Here is a 19,594-nt window from a genome sequence, read left to right as displayed (position 1 = left end):
AAAGAAACTGTTAATGAGTCCTTGATTCATCAATACTGCATGTCTCTATTTGTTTTCATGAAAAACCACTTTGAAGATATCAGTATGTGATACAACAAGCATTGTTAATTTCCTACCACTTTGTTTGTAACTCTGTATTGTTTGTACTGTTCTTTTGCTATTTTGTAAAAGGTTGTCTGTCTGTTAATGTTTTTCTCCTTTTATTTTTAAAATAAAAAAATAGAAGGAAAAGATTAGCTGAAAAATCATTTAGTTCATAGACATTTGTCCAGTGTTATTCTTTTAGACAGTGTGCAGACATTAGCTGAGTACCTACCATGGGCTGTGCTTCTTGTGAAGTACTGGCCTTCATGTTATCGGAGATAAAATCCAGGATACACAGGGTTACACGAAACAGTTTCCAGGCATAGGTCATGTGTGAAGAGAGGAGCCAGGAGAAGCAGAGGGGCCAGTGCTGTCTGGAGGAGCATCCCAGCTGTTCCTCTTATCAGTCATGAGATCTTTAGCTGGTTACGGAGTACTTCAGAAGTATACAGGAGCTCTCTGCTCCTAAAGATGAAACAGCATATTTGCATGAAAAACAGCCAGCCTATATGAAGCTAATAAAGTAACATTTTGTTATAGGCCGGTACCTGCTATATCCTTTTGGAGAGAAGCGGGTAAGAAAGAGTAGCCTAGGTGAGGTTGAGCAATAATGTTAACCTGTATAGGACCATTGTTTATAAAACATCTTCATATCCATTTGATCATCTCTGCAAGGTAGGTAGGAAGGGGATTGTTAGTTCCATTTTATAGATGAGAAGAAACAGTTAAGTGAAGACCAGTTAAGTGACTTTTCCAAGGAAATCCAGGTTGTATGTGATAAGTGTGGAGCCAGATGAGTCAGATCTGTGTATTTTCTCCATCCCCAACACCACGTATTTTATCTTTCACCTAGATTAAGAGCCCCTTGGTGGCCTTATATTTGGTCTTCTCTTCTTTGATCTATTCTACTTGTGGCTGGAGTGATTTTTCTTTTCTTCCTTGAATGCTAAAGTCATCTTGTCTCTCTTTTGCTATAGTCCTTCCATAGTAACACGATAGTGCCTTCATAAAACTCAAAGTCCATAATATGGCCTTCATGGCTTTGCATGGTCTGGTTCTGACCTGTTGTCCTGGCTTATCCCATAGTGCTTCTCTTGACTCTGTATGTTTTGGTCATATTCTCCATCTGCCATGTCCTAAAACATACAGATTTGACACAGGTTTTTTCCCTGCCTGCACATTCTTCTTGCCTAGGTTAGAATATTGGCAGACAGATAAATGGAAAGGATGAGACCCTGAGGGGTTGGAAAGGAAAGTCTCACAGGACTTGGTGACAGTGGAGAGGAAGGAAATAGAGCCAACTTCAGAGTTCCAGTTGTTAGAACAGCATTGGGGTCACTGACATAAATTTGCCTCTAGTTTCTTGCCTTAGCAAGGGACAACAGCACACCTAAGCTAGGAAACTATGGAAGTGACAGTCTAGGACTGGTTTATTCATTTTACCAACCACTGAGTTGGTTTTACAAAATGGACTGCCTCTATGGGCTTTCTGAGTAACATATGCTCCACTCAAGTCCCTTAGTTTCCTTGCTGTTCCCGCTTCTGTGCCTTTACAGTACTGTTCCCCTCCCAGGAACACTCATCCTCAGAATTCCACAATGCTGTCTCCTTTCCAATGTTGCCTCAAATCTGGCCTTCGAAACCACTTTAACCTTCTCTGGCATTCCCTTCCCTAGATGAATCACTTTCTGGTATGGTACGTTATACTTACACTATAAAATTTATTTGATTTATTGACTGTTGTCTGACCTTACTAAAACATAATCTTCAGAACCAGGATTTTAAAAAATGTTTTACTCCACATTATTTCCCAAATACGTAGTAGAGAGCACAGCTTGACTCTAAAAGGTGTTTGCTTGTATCTTCTTAAGGTCTACCAAGTGAGGGATTGACCTCCTGAGGCACCAGACTGTGATGGAGCCTAAGGGAAACAGGGATTGCATAGCTCTACACATGCCCCCAAAGTTGACAGAAGCACTTACTTCAGTACTTAAAAGAATACAGGACCAGCCCCATAGTCTTGTGCTGCCAAGATAAAGCCAGGTTTGCCTATAATCCTGGCATTCTCAGTCTAGAGGGTTTCTGAGGAATGCCATCTTCCCACCCAGTATGGCTGAGCTTGCTGATTTAAAACACACGCAGGGTTGAACCCATCCCCACAGGAAGAATGAAGAGATGTATAACCCCTTCCCCAAATATTTGTTTGCTGCCACAGAGCTACAAGTTGACAGTTGTTAGACATGGACCAGGTTTCCAAATGAGATTGCAAAAGTCTTTTCTCTGGAATTTCTGTCTAAGAGCACTGTGCTTTCTCTTTAGCCAGGGAAGGCCTCTTGATGCCAAGTTATTGGGGTAAGTTTACTAGACTACTTTCTTCTTCCATTAGTACAAATGTAAGAATCTTCAGGTCACCAGGTCAGGCCCTCAGGCATGATTGTAAGGCATTTCCATGTAAGGTTGGAGAAGTAACAGTGGCCACTTAGGCAAATCAGCTTTAAAGGGGTGTCACCATTATTCTTTTAGTTCCTGCTTTATAAAGAAATTCCTTTGTGACTGAGAAGCCATGATTTGAATATAGAAATCTATGAGTCTTCAGAGAATATTTATAACCTAGACTGAAGAAAATGTTTTCTTTGTCCTAATGGAAGATTACAGCCATTATTAATTCTCAGAAAGATTTGAGTCTATATAATTTGGTATTGCTGTTCTGTTTGTATGTGCTTATATAGCATAGAGCATGCTGTGCTTTGGACATAAAGTGTTCCGCCAACCTCATTAATAAAATATCAGGATGGTTTCCCACCCTGTACATTTCCTGCAAAGGCAAAACTTGTCCAACATCTCAAACTTCTTTATTCTGTGGTCATCACCTGGCAGGGTGTTTCTTAGCTTTTAGGAAACTGAAGCTCAAGGAGGTGATGAGAGTAGTGCAGAGGTAATGGAGCTGGGAGCAGAATGTGGCTCTTTGGACACTACAACCGATGTCCATTTCTACTCTAGAAGTGCCTAGAGTAGTATAGAGTTTCACTGAGTCATCTACATTTTCTCACCTTAGCCTTTTCCTGTACTGCCAGTCTGTGTAAAATGGGGTCCTCCCAAGTCAGGTGTGCACTGTTGGGACACAGAGGCCAGTAGGACTGCACGGTAAGTAGGACTTAGGGCCTGTTCATTGACTGATTGTTGTCACACATATTAAAAGTTGATATGAGGCAGCTGATTCGCTCTAATAGTATTTTCTGTTTGTTGTGTCTGAAAGTCATATTGAGCTGAGTGCACCTTATTTGCTGAGTTCTCTTAATATTGTTGGGAGGGCTAGGTATGAGTAATAGCTTTGTACAACCGAGGAAACTGGCTGACTTCCCAAAGTGCTATAATTAGTAAATGGTAGGACCAGCATTCAAACACAGAAGCAGTCTGTCTGTCCCAAAAACCAGTGATCCTAACCACTGTTCAGTGATTTCCAAGCCATGTGGAAGGACATTCCAGGCAAGTGCTATGGACATGCAATCCAGTAGGGCAAGAGAGTGATTGGCATGACAGGAATTGTGAACCCTGCCTTCAGCCACAGAACCAGGATGGGATTGAACCCAGAGCATTGTGGCTCCTTGTCATGAGGCTGTGCTGTAAGGGAATTGGATTGGTGTTGTAGGCACAGGTGTATTCGGCAGTCTGAGATGGGTCATGAGGTAATGTGACCACCAGAACACAGGCCCTCTCCATCTGTGTGTCTCTAGGGCAACAGGAAGCTCCTTGATAATGGGTGAGCAGTACGGAAGAACAGTTTAGAATGTGGGCTCTGAGTTTGAACTCAGCCCTGTCATCTACCAGCTGTGTGACACAGGCAAGTTCCTTAACTTTCTGTACCTGCTTGTTCACCCTTCTCTGATTATCCATTTTTAAATGAAATACAAATATTTAATGTTTTAGTGGGCTTTGTAAGGACTAAATACAGTGAATTATGGAAAGCATGGTTCACAGTAGGTGCTCAATATCTGCAACCATTTTAATATTTAATATTACTGGAGAAGATTAAAGCTTTTCTTTGTTGGAAATCTCTAATAACTGTGTATAACTCTTATCTAAGGAACATTTTAAATAGTAAGAAATGGAATCCTCAATTACTAAGTAGACTTAAATTACTAAGCCTTGTTTCCCCAAATAGGAAAAAGAGGTACTGTATGTTTTAAGATGAATTTCACTAACACGGATGATCACTGTAAGGCTGACTTTTGTCAATATATGACATTTCCAACATGTTTCAAATTAATGGAAAATATTAAAGATTATGGTCAGTCATACTTTTTCAAAAAAAGGAAACCACAGAAACAAAAATAAAAACTAAAGTTAATTAGTAGGTCTATTATTATGTAATTTTAAAAATTATACAAAGAAAGAAAAGAAATCTCTCCTTAAGCTGTAGTTCTATCCTCAGAAGCAACCACTTTTAGCAGTTTGTCACATGTTTTTTAACCTCATTAATATATTGTGGATATCTGTCCATTTCATCTTCTATAGCTTAACTTGATTTTTAAAATATTTTTGCGGCTTGAATTATCATTTATATACATAGAATTCAAATTTACATTGTAAATATATAATTCTAATAAATTTACATGGGTTGTGCAATCCAAATAAAAGCTTAATCCAAATAAAAACACTTTATTATTCTAGAAAAGTTTCCTTGTTCTTATTTACTATTGATCCTAACTCTAATCATAGCTAACTATCTGCTTTGTCTGTGTAGTTTCTCTTTTTAGAAATTTCATGTAAATAGAATCATACAATATATATCCTTTTGCATGTGGCTTTGTGTCTTTATCACAGTGTTATTTTTGTGTGTGTTATAGTGGGGATTGAACCAAGGATCTTTGTACTAAGCTACATTTCCAGCCCTTTCTTTATTTTGATATAGGGTCTCACAAAGTTGCTAAGTTATACAGGCTGGACTTGAACTTGTGATCCTCCTGCCTCAGCCTCCTAGAATGCTGAGAATACAGATGTGTACAACATGCCCAGCTTCTTACAGAATTTTTAAGGTTCATCCATGTTGTTGTCCATATCAACATTTTATTGCTCACTTGTATTTCATTCTGTGGATATAGTACACTTTATTTGGTTGAATATTTGGGTTGAATCCCATTTGGGAGTGTGTTGGTCTGTTTCCCATTACTGTAACAAAATGTAGTGAGGCTGGGAAATGTATCAAGGAGTGTGTTTAGTGTTGAAGGTTCTAGAGCATGGTTCCAGGTCTGCTTGGCTCTGGTGAGGCTTCATGGTAGATGTTATCACAGTAATGGCAGTCTGTAGAGGGAGAGAGCATATGGCAAGGCACGAAGCCTGAGAATGGGGAGGGACCAGACTTGTTCTTTTTTATAGCAGCTTTCTTGAAAACACTGAGTACCAAAATAATTACTTGCAATTTCTTGCAATAGCAGTGTCCCAGTGCCCTCCCATGAGTCTTTACCTGCCAAATGTTGCATCACATCTTAGGTCACCACATCGGGGACCAAGCTTTCAACACATAAAACATCAGACAAATCACATTCAGACTGCAGCATTCTGCCCCAATTTAGAGGTCAGTGTCCTTCTCACAAGGCAAAAATTCCATCCCTGATAGTTCTAGCATGTTGATGCCCATATCACTCAGAAGTCCAAGTCCAAAGTCTCATCTGAGTCTCATGTTTCAACTGTGAGGCCCTATTAAAAGAAACAAGTTACATACTTTCAAGTAATGATGGCTAGACAAGCATAGGGCAAACATTTGTATTCCAAAGGGAGAAATGAAGACATAGAAAGGAGTAATTGGCTCAACGTAAGACTAAAATCCAGCAGGACAGACATTAAGTTTTAATGTCTGAGTCCTGCATCCTATTCCTCCCGTGGTAAAGGGTGGGGACTCAGGGCCTAGGAAGCCCCACCCCTATAAGTTTACAAGTCACCAGTCTCAAGAGTACTCCGCCTGGCTGACTGTGTGCTGCCCTGCAGCTTTCCTCAATAAGAATTGCGTATTGCTGCTTGTTCTGCCTTCTTACTTCCCAGGTCCAGCTCCATTCCCATTGCTCCCTTCTATTTTTCCAATGTCTCCAGTTTTGTTTTACTTCATTTTTGGTTACTATAGTAAAACACCAGAGGGTATTTTAAGAAAAGAGATTTCTGTGGCTCACAGTTCTGGAAGTTCAAGGGCATGGTGCTAGTGTAGAAAGTAGTTTTGTTAGCTTATGAGTAAGGCAGCTGTCTAGGGGAAGAGCCTGAGATACAGTGGGTGACCAGCTGTATGGATAAAAGTTAAAATAAGAATAGACAATAACTTGAAACTTGGACAAAGAATGGACTTCCTCAGGCAGTACAGGATGTAGCCCATTCTGTAGGGAATTGCAGCCACTCCTTACTAAGCTCCTGAGTTCTAAGGAATTTAAAATGCAAAATAACCACTTTTTCACCCTCCTCTAAAAATCTCAGTTTTTTTTAAACCCTGATATTGAAGAACTGGGTTAAAAGCCTGAGTTCCAGTTGGTCATTTTAAATCCACAGAGCCATCTACAATAGGTGGCCACTAAATATTTGAGCAGTTCCTATGTTCTGCTTATCTATAAGTAACTCTGGATTGAGAGGCCATGCAGTCACCCACATGGGACCCCCTCCAGGAAACCCAAGAGCTGTTCTTCTTTTTGTTTCCAGTTAAACTCCTGTTGCCTCCTTTTTTGGTTCTCAACTTCAGTCCTTGATGTTTGCGGAACCATGAGCTCAGAACTTTACAGTAACACTAGGTTTTGCAAGGCACCTGATCTGGGGGGAACCTCTACCTGGCTTTCCAAGCCTTCTTTTCAAATCTTGGTGAACACCACAAGGATCCCCCTACTGCTGCGTTTTGTGGATGTCACAAAGGCTGCCACCGGAAGAGCAGTACTGGTCCTGGTCCTGCTGGAACCACAGCTGCAGTCACCATGAAGCACTTTTTTAGTGAAAATCAGGAAAACAGAATCCCAAGGCAGCCTTGGGCACTGAGGTCATGCAAAGTGCCCTGGGCATGGTCCTGGAAACATTAGCCTTGTAGGTCTCTAGGTTTGTTATAGAGGGTTGGGCTTGAGGATTTCTGAGAGGCCCTCAGGGGCTCCTTGCTATTTTCTTGACTATCTGTGCTAATCTCTTTAGCAAGTAGTGACTTAGACCCTTCAAAACTTTTTCATTGCTCTTTTACTAGTAGGCCATAAATTTTTCAAATCTTTTCAATCTGTTTCCTTCCTTATGTTACAAATTGTGTTGAAAACAGCCAAAAGCACTCACACAAACCCTTCTCTGTTTTGGTTTAGATGTTTTTCTGTCAGATCCTCAAAGTCCATCAATTTTAAATTTGACTTTTGACAGACTGTGGGACATGAGCACTTTTGAGCCACCTTCTTTGCAACAGTGTGACAAGGGAAGCCTTCCTTCTAGAGTAAGTTGGATACTAATTTCTGAGACTAGTCCTTTAGTACCCTTGACTTCCAAACCTCCCCAGAATTACCTACAATTCTCTGCTTTATAGCATGCTAGGTCTTTCTAGCCTGCTCCTCCAAACTCTTCCAATCTCTTTTCATTACCAATTTCCAAAGCCATTTCCACATTTTGAGGTCAGCCCTACTCTCTGGTAGCAATCTTGTCTTAGTTCATTCTTTATTAGTATACCAAAATACTTGCGGGTAGTAAATATATTAAGAAAAAGAGGTTTACTTAACTCACAGTTCTGCATGTTCCAGGTCATGACTTCTGCACGGCTCTATGAAGGCCACTTGGTGGAAGGCATCACAGTGATGGGAATGCAAGTGAGAGGGAGAAGGGAGATCATGTCCAGACAGGAAGACAGAGAGCTCTTTTATAACAGCCCTCTCTTGCAGGAGCTGACCAAGGTCCCAGCAAAACCACATTAATTCTGGAGAGCAGTGCCCCCAGGCCCTCCCCTCAGCAAGGATACTTTTTTTTAAAGATTGCACTACTCATGTCATTACAATACCACCTGTGGATCTGACAAATAGATTCCAAGCTCTTGTGTATGGTGAGGAAAATATTGCAGGTGTACATTCAGCAGTATAAGAAGAGCAGCTATATTTATTAAAGATGAGGGAGATGTTTTCAGGGCAGGCCCATGCCAACAGAAGCAAAAATGTGATACAAACAGGAAGGTGGTGTCAGGGTGACAGGAAAATAAGAAGTACACTAATAAGTCAAGCTTTTGGACTTTTAAAAGAAGTTAACCCCACCTCTGATGTCTTTTTTTGGGTCTCTGGATAAGATTGACAGGGTGTTAAATCATCTCAGGGGCTTCTGACACTCATGTTCCTCCAGGAGTTCACTCTGATTAGATTACATACGTGAGACAGTTTATATGTATGAACCTTAACTAGGTTTGAACCAGGAGATCACGTATGTGCTCTGGCCTAGATCACTAGAGATTTCCCAGGTCTTTACTACTTTTATTTTTGCTTCTCTTAGAACAACAGTAGGAGGAGGATTAGCCTTGGGTATTGTCCAAATTTGGCTGGGTGGTGGGGGAGAAGTCTCCCAGTCAGAATTGTGCTATCTGCAGTAATTACACTTGGGCCCAAGCTTCCAAAGCACTAAACCCTGAGAAACAAATAGCATTATAAATAAAGCTTATATCCACATGTAAGACTTTGTGTTATTATGTTTTATTTTACTTGGGTTGATCATTGTGGAGGGAAATTGCTGGGCTAGGTGGTAAGGTTTTTAAGAAACTGCCAAACTTTTTCCAAAGTGGTTGTTGTGCATTTGTACTTATAGTTTATGAGCACTCCTCTTTACCCATTGTTTTCTAATACTGAGTATTGTCAGTCTTTGTGATTAGCTGTTCTAGAGGGTCATGGTATGTCATGGTATCTCACTGTGATTTTAATTTGCATTCCTTTGATTTAATTAGCAGTACTGAACATGTTTCATAGACCATTTTTCATTTATTGGCCCATTGTATATCTTCTTGGGAAACTGTCTAGTCAAATCTAGCACATTTTATAATCGTGTTGTATTGTCCTCTTACTATTTATTACAATTCCTTATATAGTCTATATTCAAGTATATTATCAGGTGTGTGACTTGTGTATGTTTTATCCTAGTCTATGACTTATCTTTTCCTATTTCTAATTGGTTCTTTTGAACTTGAACTTTTTATAAATTCATTCCTGTTATTTTACTTTTTGATACTATTATGAACAAATATTTTCTTAATTTCATTTTTATGTTAGTTGCTAGTATGTAAATACATAATAAATTATTATACACTAACCTTGAATCCTGTGATCTTATTTAAACTTGCTTATTCTAGTAGCTTTTTTTTTTTTGTCTTTTAAAGATAGTGAGTGTCTTGCTATGCAGTTCAGGCTGGCCTTGATCTCACTGAGCTTGAACTTGTAACAATCCTCTTGCCTCAGCCTACCGAGTGCTGGGATTACAGGTGTGTGCCACCACACCCGGCTTCTAATAGCTTTTTCATAGGTTCTTTAGAGTTTTCTACGTATGAAGTCATATCATCTGCAAGGGACACTTTCACTGCATCTTTTTCAATCTGTGCAGTTCGTTTATTTCATTCTTCTGATCTTATTTTGCTGGTTAGAATCTTTAACACAAGGTTGCATGGAAATAGTTAAAATGAAGATTCTTTTTTCTAATCAGGGGAAGCCACTCATCTTTAACATATAGCATTAGCTATCAGTTTTGTATCAGAAATCAGAACTAGAATGGAACTTATACAAACTAGTTCTGATTTCTGATTTTTCTTTTGTTGGAGTGGGGATATCTGTATCTTCTGAGATGATCATTTGGTGTTTGTGCTTTATTGTGTGTGGGGGGTATGTGTACAGTACATATGGATTATATTAATTGATTTGGAGATATTAAGCCACCCTTGCATTCTTGGGATAACTCACATGGTAATGGTGTATATTAACAATTTTATATATTACAGTATTTGGTTTAGTACTTTGTTAAGCATTTGTATATCTAAGTTTATGACAAATATTGGATTGCGGTATCCTTTATTTAAATGTCTTTGTCTTTGATACAAATGCTGTCAAATTTATTGCAAAGTATTTGCTCCTTCATTGTATAGGATTGATACCGTTTATTCCTTAAATACTTGAAGAAATTCCTCATAGAAACCACTTGGAGCTGAAGTTATTTTTGTTTATTTTTGACTGTTTAAATACACATTTGTTTTTTTTAATTAAAAAAATCTCAATTTATCATATGGCTTTAATAGATTTTTATAGCCCCCAAGTTGTTGATTTTGATGATTTTTATCTAGTTTTATACTTTTATTTGCTAAGAGAATTTGCTTCCATTCTTAGGCCACCACACCTACAAGTTGCACCTCTACTTTCTTTTTTAATTTCTGCATAATATTTCCTTTTATAGATGTGGGATAATTCATTTGACAAAAATTAGTTTTCTGGGTTTTTAAGTATATTTATAGCAATGATGCAATTCTTCTATATGTAACTTTACTTACTTGTGGTAATTTGCTAATCACATAGGTTCCTGCAAGTGGGATTGATGGGGTAAAACATATAAATGTCTATAATTGTATTTATTTTTTATTACTTATTTATTTACTATTTTCTTTTTTGGTACCAGGAATCGAACTCAGGGCCTTGTGCTTGCCAGGCAAGCACTATGCTTCTGAGCTACATCCCTGGCCCTATTCCTTTATTCTATCTATCTATCTATTTATTTATTTATTTATTGTCTTTTTGAGACAGGATCTCACTATGCAGTTCAGGCTGGTCTTAAACTCACTTTGTAGCCTAGGCTGACCTCAAACTTCTATGATTTTAATAGGTAGTATAAAATTATTTTTCAAAATTTTGTAGTAATTACCCTGTTAGAATAATATTTATGAAAGTTATCTTGTTCATTCCTTGTCAATAGTATATATGGTTAATCTTTAATATTTTTAAATATAGTCTTTATATATACTCTTATACACAATACTGTTTATATAATATATAATGTTAATCTTTAATATTTTTAACATAAAAAGCAAAATTGGCTGCACATGTTTGTGCATGTAATCCCAGTACTTGGGGAGCTGAGGCAGGAGGATCATTGTGAGTTTGACGCTAGCCAAGGCTACAAAGTGAGATCAAGGCCAGCCTGAACTACATAGTGAAATGCTGTCTCAAAAAGACGAAAAAAAAAGCAAAATTGACATACTTGTATTTGTATTTATCAAATTATAGTGAGCTGGAAATCTTTCCATATACTCTAATCATTTTGTTTTGTTTTATCACATGACATTTCATGTCCTTTGCTTAAATTTCAATTAGGTTGGTTTCTCTCTTTGTTATTAATTTATAAAAATTTTTGACTTTATAGTGATGTTAAATTTTTATGTGATTTGTTATAGATAGTTTCTTCTATACTGTCATTTATTTCCTTTTAGTTCTAACTTGTCTTCAAACTATTGAAAGCTTGGTTTTATAATTTATGGTTCTTTTATTTTTTTTAAACAGAAAGTTGTACAAGGGATCGATTTAAGCCGGATTCGAGGACTTGGGTTTGATGCTACATGTTCTTTGGTTGTCTTGGATAAGCAATTTCGCCCTTTACCTGTGAACTATGAAGGTAGGACCTTTCCTCTCCCTTCCCTGGTGGTGGAAGATGGGAAACTGGCTGGGGCAGTCTTGGTGCTGGGTTCAAAGTGCCCAGGTGCCCCATTGGGTCAGGTGCCTCTTGCCACTGATAGTGAGGTTTGGAGGTGGAATGTGGAAGCCAGAAATCATGTCACAGGAGTTAAAAGCTTGCAGAGCAATTGGAATGGAAGACTGGGGCTTTGGGGGATGGGTCAGATAGGGGACTTGGCTTTACAAAGCCTAAGAGCTATGGTAGAGAGCCTAATGAAAAAGAACTTTTTTAAATTTTTTTTTTATTTTAAAAAGAATAGTAAAAAAAAAATAGAACAATAGCAACATACCAACATCACAGACATAAACAAAATAAAGCAAGAACATTAAAAGTGATACAGGGTTTCAAAACAAAGTGATAGGAATGAACAGTGGTTGTTACATTACATATTGTTATCTTCAACTGCATTGCTCAGATTACCAGATGTAAGAATGCGAGATTATTCAAACCATTAAAGAGAATAAAAAAAATTATTAAAAAGAATTAGAGATAATACAGAGTTTCACTAGATAAGATGGTAAGAATTCACCAGTGGTTGTTCCAGTGCATATTGTCTTCAAATCAGTTGCTTAAATTGCCAGACAAAAGCATGCAAAATTGGTCAAAATATACAAGATTTTAAGCATTAACTGTCCATTTTCAGTATACCGTCAAACACCAGCAGTACAGTTATCCCAGCTACTCATACATATATTGCCTTCCTTTTTTCAAAAAAAGGACTTTTAGTCCTTAGATGGATAGGTGTGGCCTTGAACCTGTCATGTTATTTCCCTTTGGGGAAGGGAGCGTTAGGGCAGTTGTTTAGTTTATGAAGCTACCATCCAATGCTCATTTGAGAGGGTGAGCCGACTACAATTAAAAGAACTAGAACAAGGCAGACAGTACTATATACCACAAGACAATCACACTTAGTGGTGGTGTTCTGATAATTGATCATTGTGATTTCAGTAATGAGCTGTTTCAGATGTGAATTGCCACTTGGGCTCAACATCAGAGATTTTTCTGGGAAATTTTAGCCAATAGTACTAGCCCTAGTATTGAACACTCAAAGTCTGTATTAGTCAGACAGTAATGTAAATTAATAAAGTGAGCAAAGTTTGAGAAAAACAACAGTACATGCATGATGATAAACTATTGATATCGTACTTTGTAGTAAGTGGAAGACACTGGAGGTGGTGGTGCAGAGTGTGGTGTTCTGGAAATTAGATGTTCCATCTAAGGAGGCCTGTTTCTAGGCATTGTCCTTCAGCAGCTGCCAAGATAACTATTATAAACATATTTGGGGCTAGATTCTATTTCAGAACTATTAGTTGTGGACACTGCTGTAGTTGTGCCTTGCTCACTGATGACCGTGGTGTAGTATAGCAGGGCTCACTGGGACACACGGGAATTGGAGTTGCTCAAGAACCAGGTCTTAGCTCCTCTGTTGCTCAGCTGTGGTAACCTGGGTGAGACACTTAATCTCTATATGTCTCAGTTTTCACCTCTGGAAGTTGGAATAATGAAACAGTAGCTTTGCTGTGAGAAGTCAGAACCTGATAACTAAAGCTCAGGAAAGTTTCTTTCATTGATTTGTGGGTTCTTCAAGTTAAGGGAATGTGTTCCATTCACATCTATAGACTTAATGCATGAAATATGGAGTCAGAAGTGGCATATACTGAAAAAGTATGCAAGCACATGAATAACTAGAACACAGAGGGAATGATGACCATTCTCTGTGTGCTAAGCTCTGTGTTATTAAGTGTTGGGGCTTCAAAGATGAACTGAGTGATCCTTGTCCTCAGTAGGGATGTGCTAGAGCATTTGCCTTGTGCTGGTGAGGAGCTAGGACGGCCCCAGCCTGGGCCACCTCAGAGAGTAGAGACTGAGGGAAATGGAAACTGACCTCTGCTACACAGAGTGGGTACTCCAGGCTAGAGCTGCAAATGCACAGCTGGCTGGGTCCTGAGAAGGGACGAAGAGAGAATAAGAAAAAACTAGATATATGTAAAAAAGAAATCTGACACTGGGTGGGACCTAACCTCTCTGATGGACAGGCAGTGACAATCCAGCATGGTCTACATCTTTATTTATGCACAATAAAAGGGCGGGGAGAACACAATGGGGCCAAAAGTGCAAGGTCTCTTTTTTGCTGAGAACACTGAAAGAGAAACATTCTTAGAGCTATCTGTGCTGTAGTTAACAGGGAGGAACACCAAGGCCAGATACCTGCTGATATGGCAATGAGCTAGAGGTCAACTTGTTTACATGGTTTGCCTCTGGCAGCCTGTGCTTTGGGGATTGGCCTAGTCTCATCCTGAATATGTGGTTGAACTCCAGCTCAGCCGTGGCTTAGCTACTCTCCACAGGATAGGCCCTGGGAAAGTTGCCAGTGCTTCCTTTATTGGTTTTATTTGAGTAAAAGTTGAATGATTGTCTGTTATGGATGCTGCAGCAGAAAGTCTCATTTTGAATGAGACTTTAGATGTTCAGGGTCCTAGGTGTATGCAGATCCATACTATCTGATCAACTAAAATATGTGGTTGTATTTTAAACTCTACCTGTGCATGCATTGGTACCAACTGGAGGTCATTTTTTAAATTGTCATCCATACATCTTACTCCCCCAGTTGGTATTCAGTTGGCTTGGTATGAGTCTAGGGCAGTGATGAAGAACCTTTTAAAGCTTTCAATGATACAAGAAGCCCACTGTCGCACATGTGCCATAGGTTCACCACCACTGGTCTAGGGCATTCAACATTTTTAAAAAACGACCTAAGTAATTCTTATACGTGGAGAATCACCAGGCACAGATGAACAGATTTTTGGGAACAGATTTTGGGAGTGGATGAAGAGAATTCCTTGTTGAACCTACTTAAATAGGCATCCTTTCTGGATGCCATCTTGTTTTTTCATGTTGGATAGAAGTGCCACCTGTTAACAAATCCTCTATTAAAAGGGAAACTATGTTGCAATCCTAATTATAAGTGTTAAAGTAACTTTATTCCACCTAAAGTATTAAAATACACTTATTTATCAGCTGTGTCCAGCTGTGGGCTCCTTGGATTTCCACAGATTGTATTTAATTAGATTTTATCTGATAAGGTTACTGTGCTTGAAAATGAAATTAGAATTTTAAGATGGTTTAAAGGCTCTTTAAAGACCTGCATGGTGGAGACCCACTGCAGTAATTGTGAGAAGCAGGGAGTGGGATTAGGAAGAGGACAGATCCCCTGTCACTACTGAAGCCAAACCCAAGAGGTTGGCAGAAGTGTTGGCATCTTTAAATGTCAACAAAAATTAAAACCCAGAACAAATTAAGTATAGTAGTTTAAGAGCACTAAGCATTACTGTATGATAAAACAACTTCATTCTTAGCCTTATCTGGCCTGGTTCTTCTTGCTTTGAAGATCATAATGGCCCTAGATCAGTCATGCAGTCACTTTGGTTCCTCTCCTGCAGCCTTTCCAGTCCCTGCCTAACTCCTGTCAAGTCCTCTGGCCAGGCGTTCTGGGGCAGGGAAAAGCAAGGGTGATAATTGGGGCTAGGGCGGGAATTAAGCACCAGGCTGCTCTGTGCAGCAGAAATCTAATATGTGATTTTTTGCTGGTTCATAGTAATTTTTTTGCCCTCAAATATGCTGGGAACACAACCTGTGTGGTACTCAAAATTTTTATGAAGTGATATCTGATGAATAATATGCCTTTAGGTAAAGCTGACTTGTAACTCTAATTCTGCTGTACTGGATTGCCTTGGGTTCTCCTAAAATAGGTGATCTTTTCTGGTTTGTGCTCTTTTACATGCTCTTTCTGTTATGATGAGCCTCTTTCTTCACTCCTCCTCCACAGCTGACCAGAATTAAATGAAAGCTTTCCTGTCTTCTGGAAGACCTGTGTATAGCCTCACACTCAGCCTACTGGAGCTGAGCTTCTCCTCTATTTCCCCAGGCCGGGTACTCTGTTCTGCCAGTCAGTACCCTGAATAGGCTCTTTTTCTTCTCAGACACATGCTCCTCATGGGCAGGGATTGAGGTACATTCTTCTTGATATCCTGGCACCCAGCACTGTATCACAAATATGTACTAGATGTTCAGTAAAAGATTAAATTAATTTTCAGTTGAGTCATTTACTTGTGACTTTCTATGAGAACTGAAGATTGACTCTTCAATTTTTGTCTAAAATGAGAGTAATCCAGGTGTTGTGGTGCATGTCTTAGTGCTCTGGGAGACTGAGGTAGGATTGAATTTTGAGCCCCACCTGGACAGTTTAGCAACTTAGGGAGACCCTGTCTGAAAAGACATTTTAAAATACTGAAAAAAAGAGCTGGAGGTGTATAATCATGCAAAGGCCCTAGGTTCATTTCCCAGTACTGTCAAAAAAAAAAAAAAAAAGAAAGAAAAGAAAAAAGAAAACCCTCCCAAACCAGTAATAATCATAATAAATATAGTAAAGTGACTCTGTACAATTCTCATTATATTGTTTTCGTATTCTGCCTGTAGTAGCAGTAGCTAATTGACTTCTCTTTACTACAGTAGGAATATAGCAAGAGCTGTTTTTGTCTTGAAGCAGTTATACATATGTTCTCTGTAAGATTTAATAAACTATTGATTTTGCTCCCATCAACTATACCCACTATTACACAATTCTGGTTCATTGATGGTTTTGGGTAGGATGTGGACATCAGTGTTTTCAAAAGTTTTCAGATGAGTTTCATGTGCACCAAAAGCTGAGAACTGGAGCCTGCAGCAATTCTGCTATATAGTAGAACCTCATAGAACTTGGTACTTGCAAATGTGCTTTTTAAAATATATCTGTGGACAGTCTCATGTACCCTGTCTTATTTTCCAAGTATGTGAAAGCTGTTTTGGGGACTTGAGATCTTTCTAGTCAGGCAAACAAGTGACTGAGTCTTTTGATTTGCAGTTTGTTTCTTACTTAGATATTTTCATAGGTTGACCTTTATTTTTCTTTCAGTTTAAAAATTATTTTCAAAGATGTACAAGAGTTAAAAATCAGTTTTTTACATATCCATTATTGAGGACAAACCTGAGATTTTGCTATGGTTGCCTCAGGTCTTCTTGAGAGAGATGGAGAGACAGGATGGGGAAGGGGCTGAAGGAGTGAAGATTTGTGGTGCATATGGGCCAGCTCCCCACAGGGAGTGTAGACGTTGTGTATTTCCATGTGTACTAATAAACTAAACAAAAAAAAACATTTGTAACTTTACTCCTTTTCCCCAGATACCCTTTCTAATTGCTGCTCATAAATCATTTGTTTTTGTGCTTTTATTACATATGCATGTAGCTATAACAACAACAATATGTATTCTGTCTTGAATATGTATTCTGTCTGTCATGAATACTTCACTAGTACCATATTCATGTTGCTATATCTAACTCTGGTTTATTTATTTTACCAATTTATTCTGTTGGCAGATCTGATGCTAAGGCACACTTCATGCATTTGGCCGCTGCAAGACATTGGGTTTATTGTCAAACCTTAGAGCCTCAGACTGTCAGAAATGGGTTTAACAATCCTCATAGAAAGTATTATTTTGAAGATTGTGTGAGGTGATAAATGTTTAGCACAGGGAGACACAGAAACAGACATCACAAACACTTCCTCTTAGCAAGGTATGCAGTTGTTGCATTTATTTCACCATCAGTTAATGGGTGAAAATGCCTGGTTCAGTAAATGCTGAGTCCCTGTTCTTTGTGACCATCTCCCAGGTGTGTTCACTTCTGTCCTCCACTCAGTGCCTTGAGAGGCTTCACAAGTGCCTGTCGGTGCATGAGGAAGTCACAGAGGCTGAAAAGGGCAGAGGGCACAGTTTTAGTACTCTGTGGGATATGGGATGGAAGAAGAAGGATATGAGGTTACTGCTCCTTTTGCAGCTGGTTCAAACTCTTGTCCTTCTGATTACTCCCCTGGGCCTTGCATGGGTTGGGGACTTGCCACATCCCTTCTGTGCATAACTTTTTATTTGGTATAGGATGAAGGATCTCAGGTATTATTTTCCTCATCGTATACACAAAGACACAGAGATAAGTTTGATAATTTTCTCAATATATCTCCCACAGTAACTTAAGGGTCAGCATTTCTCATGCAGTATGCTTATTCTAGAACTCACGTATTTTCTGTCCACCAGTGGGATAAGGGAAAAAAGCCCTAAATAAACTAATTTTAGATAAATGGACTAGAAAAAGTGGGAATATAAGCAAATGAACTAAGTATTGTGTAGCTGTGAGGAGTATTATACTGTCAAAATGTTTGTCCCTATTTAATGTACACCTTCTTAAAAATTTTTTTGAGACAGTCTTGCCATGTAGCTCAGGCTGGTCTTGAATTCACTACGTAGCTCAAGCTACATAGCTCAAACTCATGGCAGTCCTCCTGCCTTAGCCTCTGAAGTGATGGCATTATAGGTGTGTACCACCACACTTGGCTAAAGTATAGAAGTCTTTAAAAAAGACAATGTGTCCTTTTAGGCTCTTTTCCCCAATGTATGTCCAGAAAAATTTCTCTTGTAAGTAAAACTAAAATTTTAAATACAAGCCTGCAAAAAAGCCTGCCAAGAATGCCCACCAAAATGAGGTGGATATATCTGGACAAACCTGGTAATAAAACATTCCTTCCTTTGTGTAACCTGTGTTTCTTTAACTGATGACCTTGCAATGTAACTTCAAATATAATGGGACACTTCTTCCTTTATGTAACTCATGGTTGTTTAACTGATGGCCTTGCAGTGTAACTTCAGGTATTTAAACTTCCTTAGCATCCCATGATTTCTCCCAACTCTCCAATCACAATGTGCCAAATCTACCCTTGTACCTCCCCACTTACTTACCCCATAAAAGCCCTGAAACCCGCAGGGTTTTAGGAGTGTTTAGGAGCAATCCCAGTCAAGCCCACTGGTGTAATAAACTGCCTCCTAAACCTTCTCAGTACCGTTTCTTCCTGTGCTTGATCTGTTTTCCATAACAAAAGAATGGGAAAGGAAGAGAAAACATTGAGGGAGAATGAATGATGAATACATGGCTTGATGGGAAATGAGGGCTTTGGGTTGTGGTGTAGCAGGGCCCTGCTGGTGTCCTTTTATTTTGTTCATTTCTGATACATGAGGTTAAAGTAGAGATAGTGCACATTTTGTCCTGGGCATCTGTCATTAAGCAAAGAATGCATGTCTATCCTCATCCATTTCTGCTAGGGGATTTCCATCGAAACATCATCATGTGGCTGGACCACCGAGCCATCAGTCAGGTCCAAAGGATCAACGAGACCAAGCACAGTGTCCTCCAGTATGTGGGAGGCCTGATGTCTGTGGAAATGCAGGCCCCAAAGCTCCTGTGGCTGAAAGAGGTGAGTGTACAGGGTGTGGGGAGGACACTACTGGTAAAATGTTCCTTCGCTGTGGAATAGTGATTCCTCATTAAAGTCTGTACTTTGCCTTTTCCCAGCTACTCTGAGTAGAAAGTTGATCCCATCTTGTTGATTAGATGCAGCTGAATCACTCCTGTTTTCATATGTGTACATTGCACCAGGCTCTGTGATAAATGTTTTATGTTATCTCTTTGAATCCTCACAACCACACTATGAAGCAGATCTTCTCTCTCTCTCTGTCTCTGTTTCTCTCTCTGTTTCTCTCTCTCTCTCTCGTATAGGTTTTTCATTTTTTAGACAAGAAACCTAAAACTCTTACAGAATAAAACAACTAATCCAAAGTGACAGAAATATATGACAGAGCCAGGATTTGAATCTAAGACCAGCTGATATCAAAATGAATTCTGTTTAATATCTAGACTCGGGGCTGGGGATTTAGCTCGGCGGCAAAAGCGCCTGCCTGGCAAGCGCAAGGTCGTG

At 39.1% G+C, this 19,594-nt stretch overlaps 1 protein-coding gene across 10 annotated transcripts in view; it reads left to right on the top strand.

The window, feature by feature from the left end:
- Positions 1-19,594, top strand: part of Fggy (FGGY carbohydrate kinase domain containing) — a 495,194-nt gene that overhangs the window by 63,347 nt on the left and 412,253 nt on the right. For all 10 annotated transcript variants that reach the window (XM_013521725.1, XM_005398481.1, XM_013521726.1 and 7 more), the window contains 2 exons: positions 11,586-11,697; positions 18,942-19,093. In XM_013521725.1, the coding sequence (XP_013377179.1) occupies positions 11,586-11,697; positions 18,942-19,093 (264 nt within the window). The remainder of the gene's footprint in view (positions 1-11,585; positions 11,698-18,941; positions 19,094-19,594) is intronic.

The sequence above is a fragment of the Chinchilla lanigera genome, unplaced genomic scaffold (assembly GCF_000276665.1).
Source record: "Chinchilla lanigera isolate Chin_1 unplaced genomic scaffold, ChiLan1.0 scaffold00063, whole genome shotgun sequence".
In the NCBI taxonomy this organism is placed as follows: Eukaryota; Metazoa; Chordata; class Mammalia; order Rodentia; family Chinchillidae; genus Chinchilla; species Chinchilla lanigera.
The sequence above is the reverse complement of the archived record's forward strand: the minus strand, read 5'-3'. Positions and strand labels throughout refer to the sequence as shown.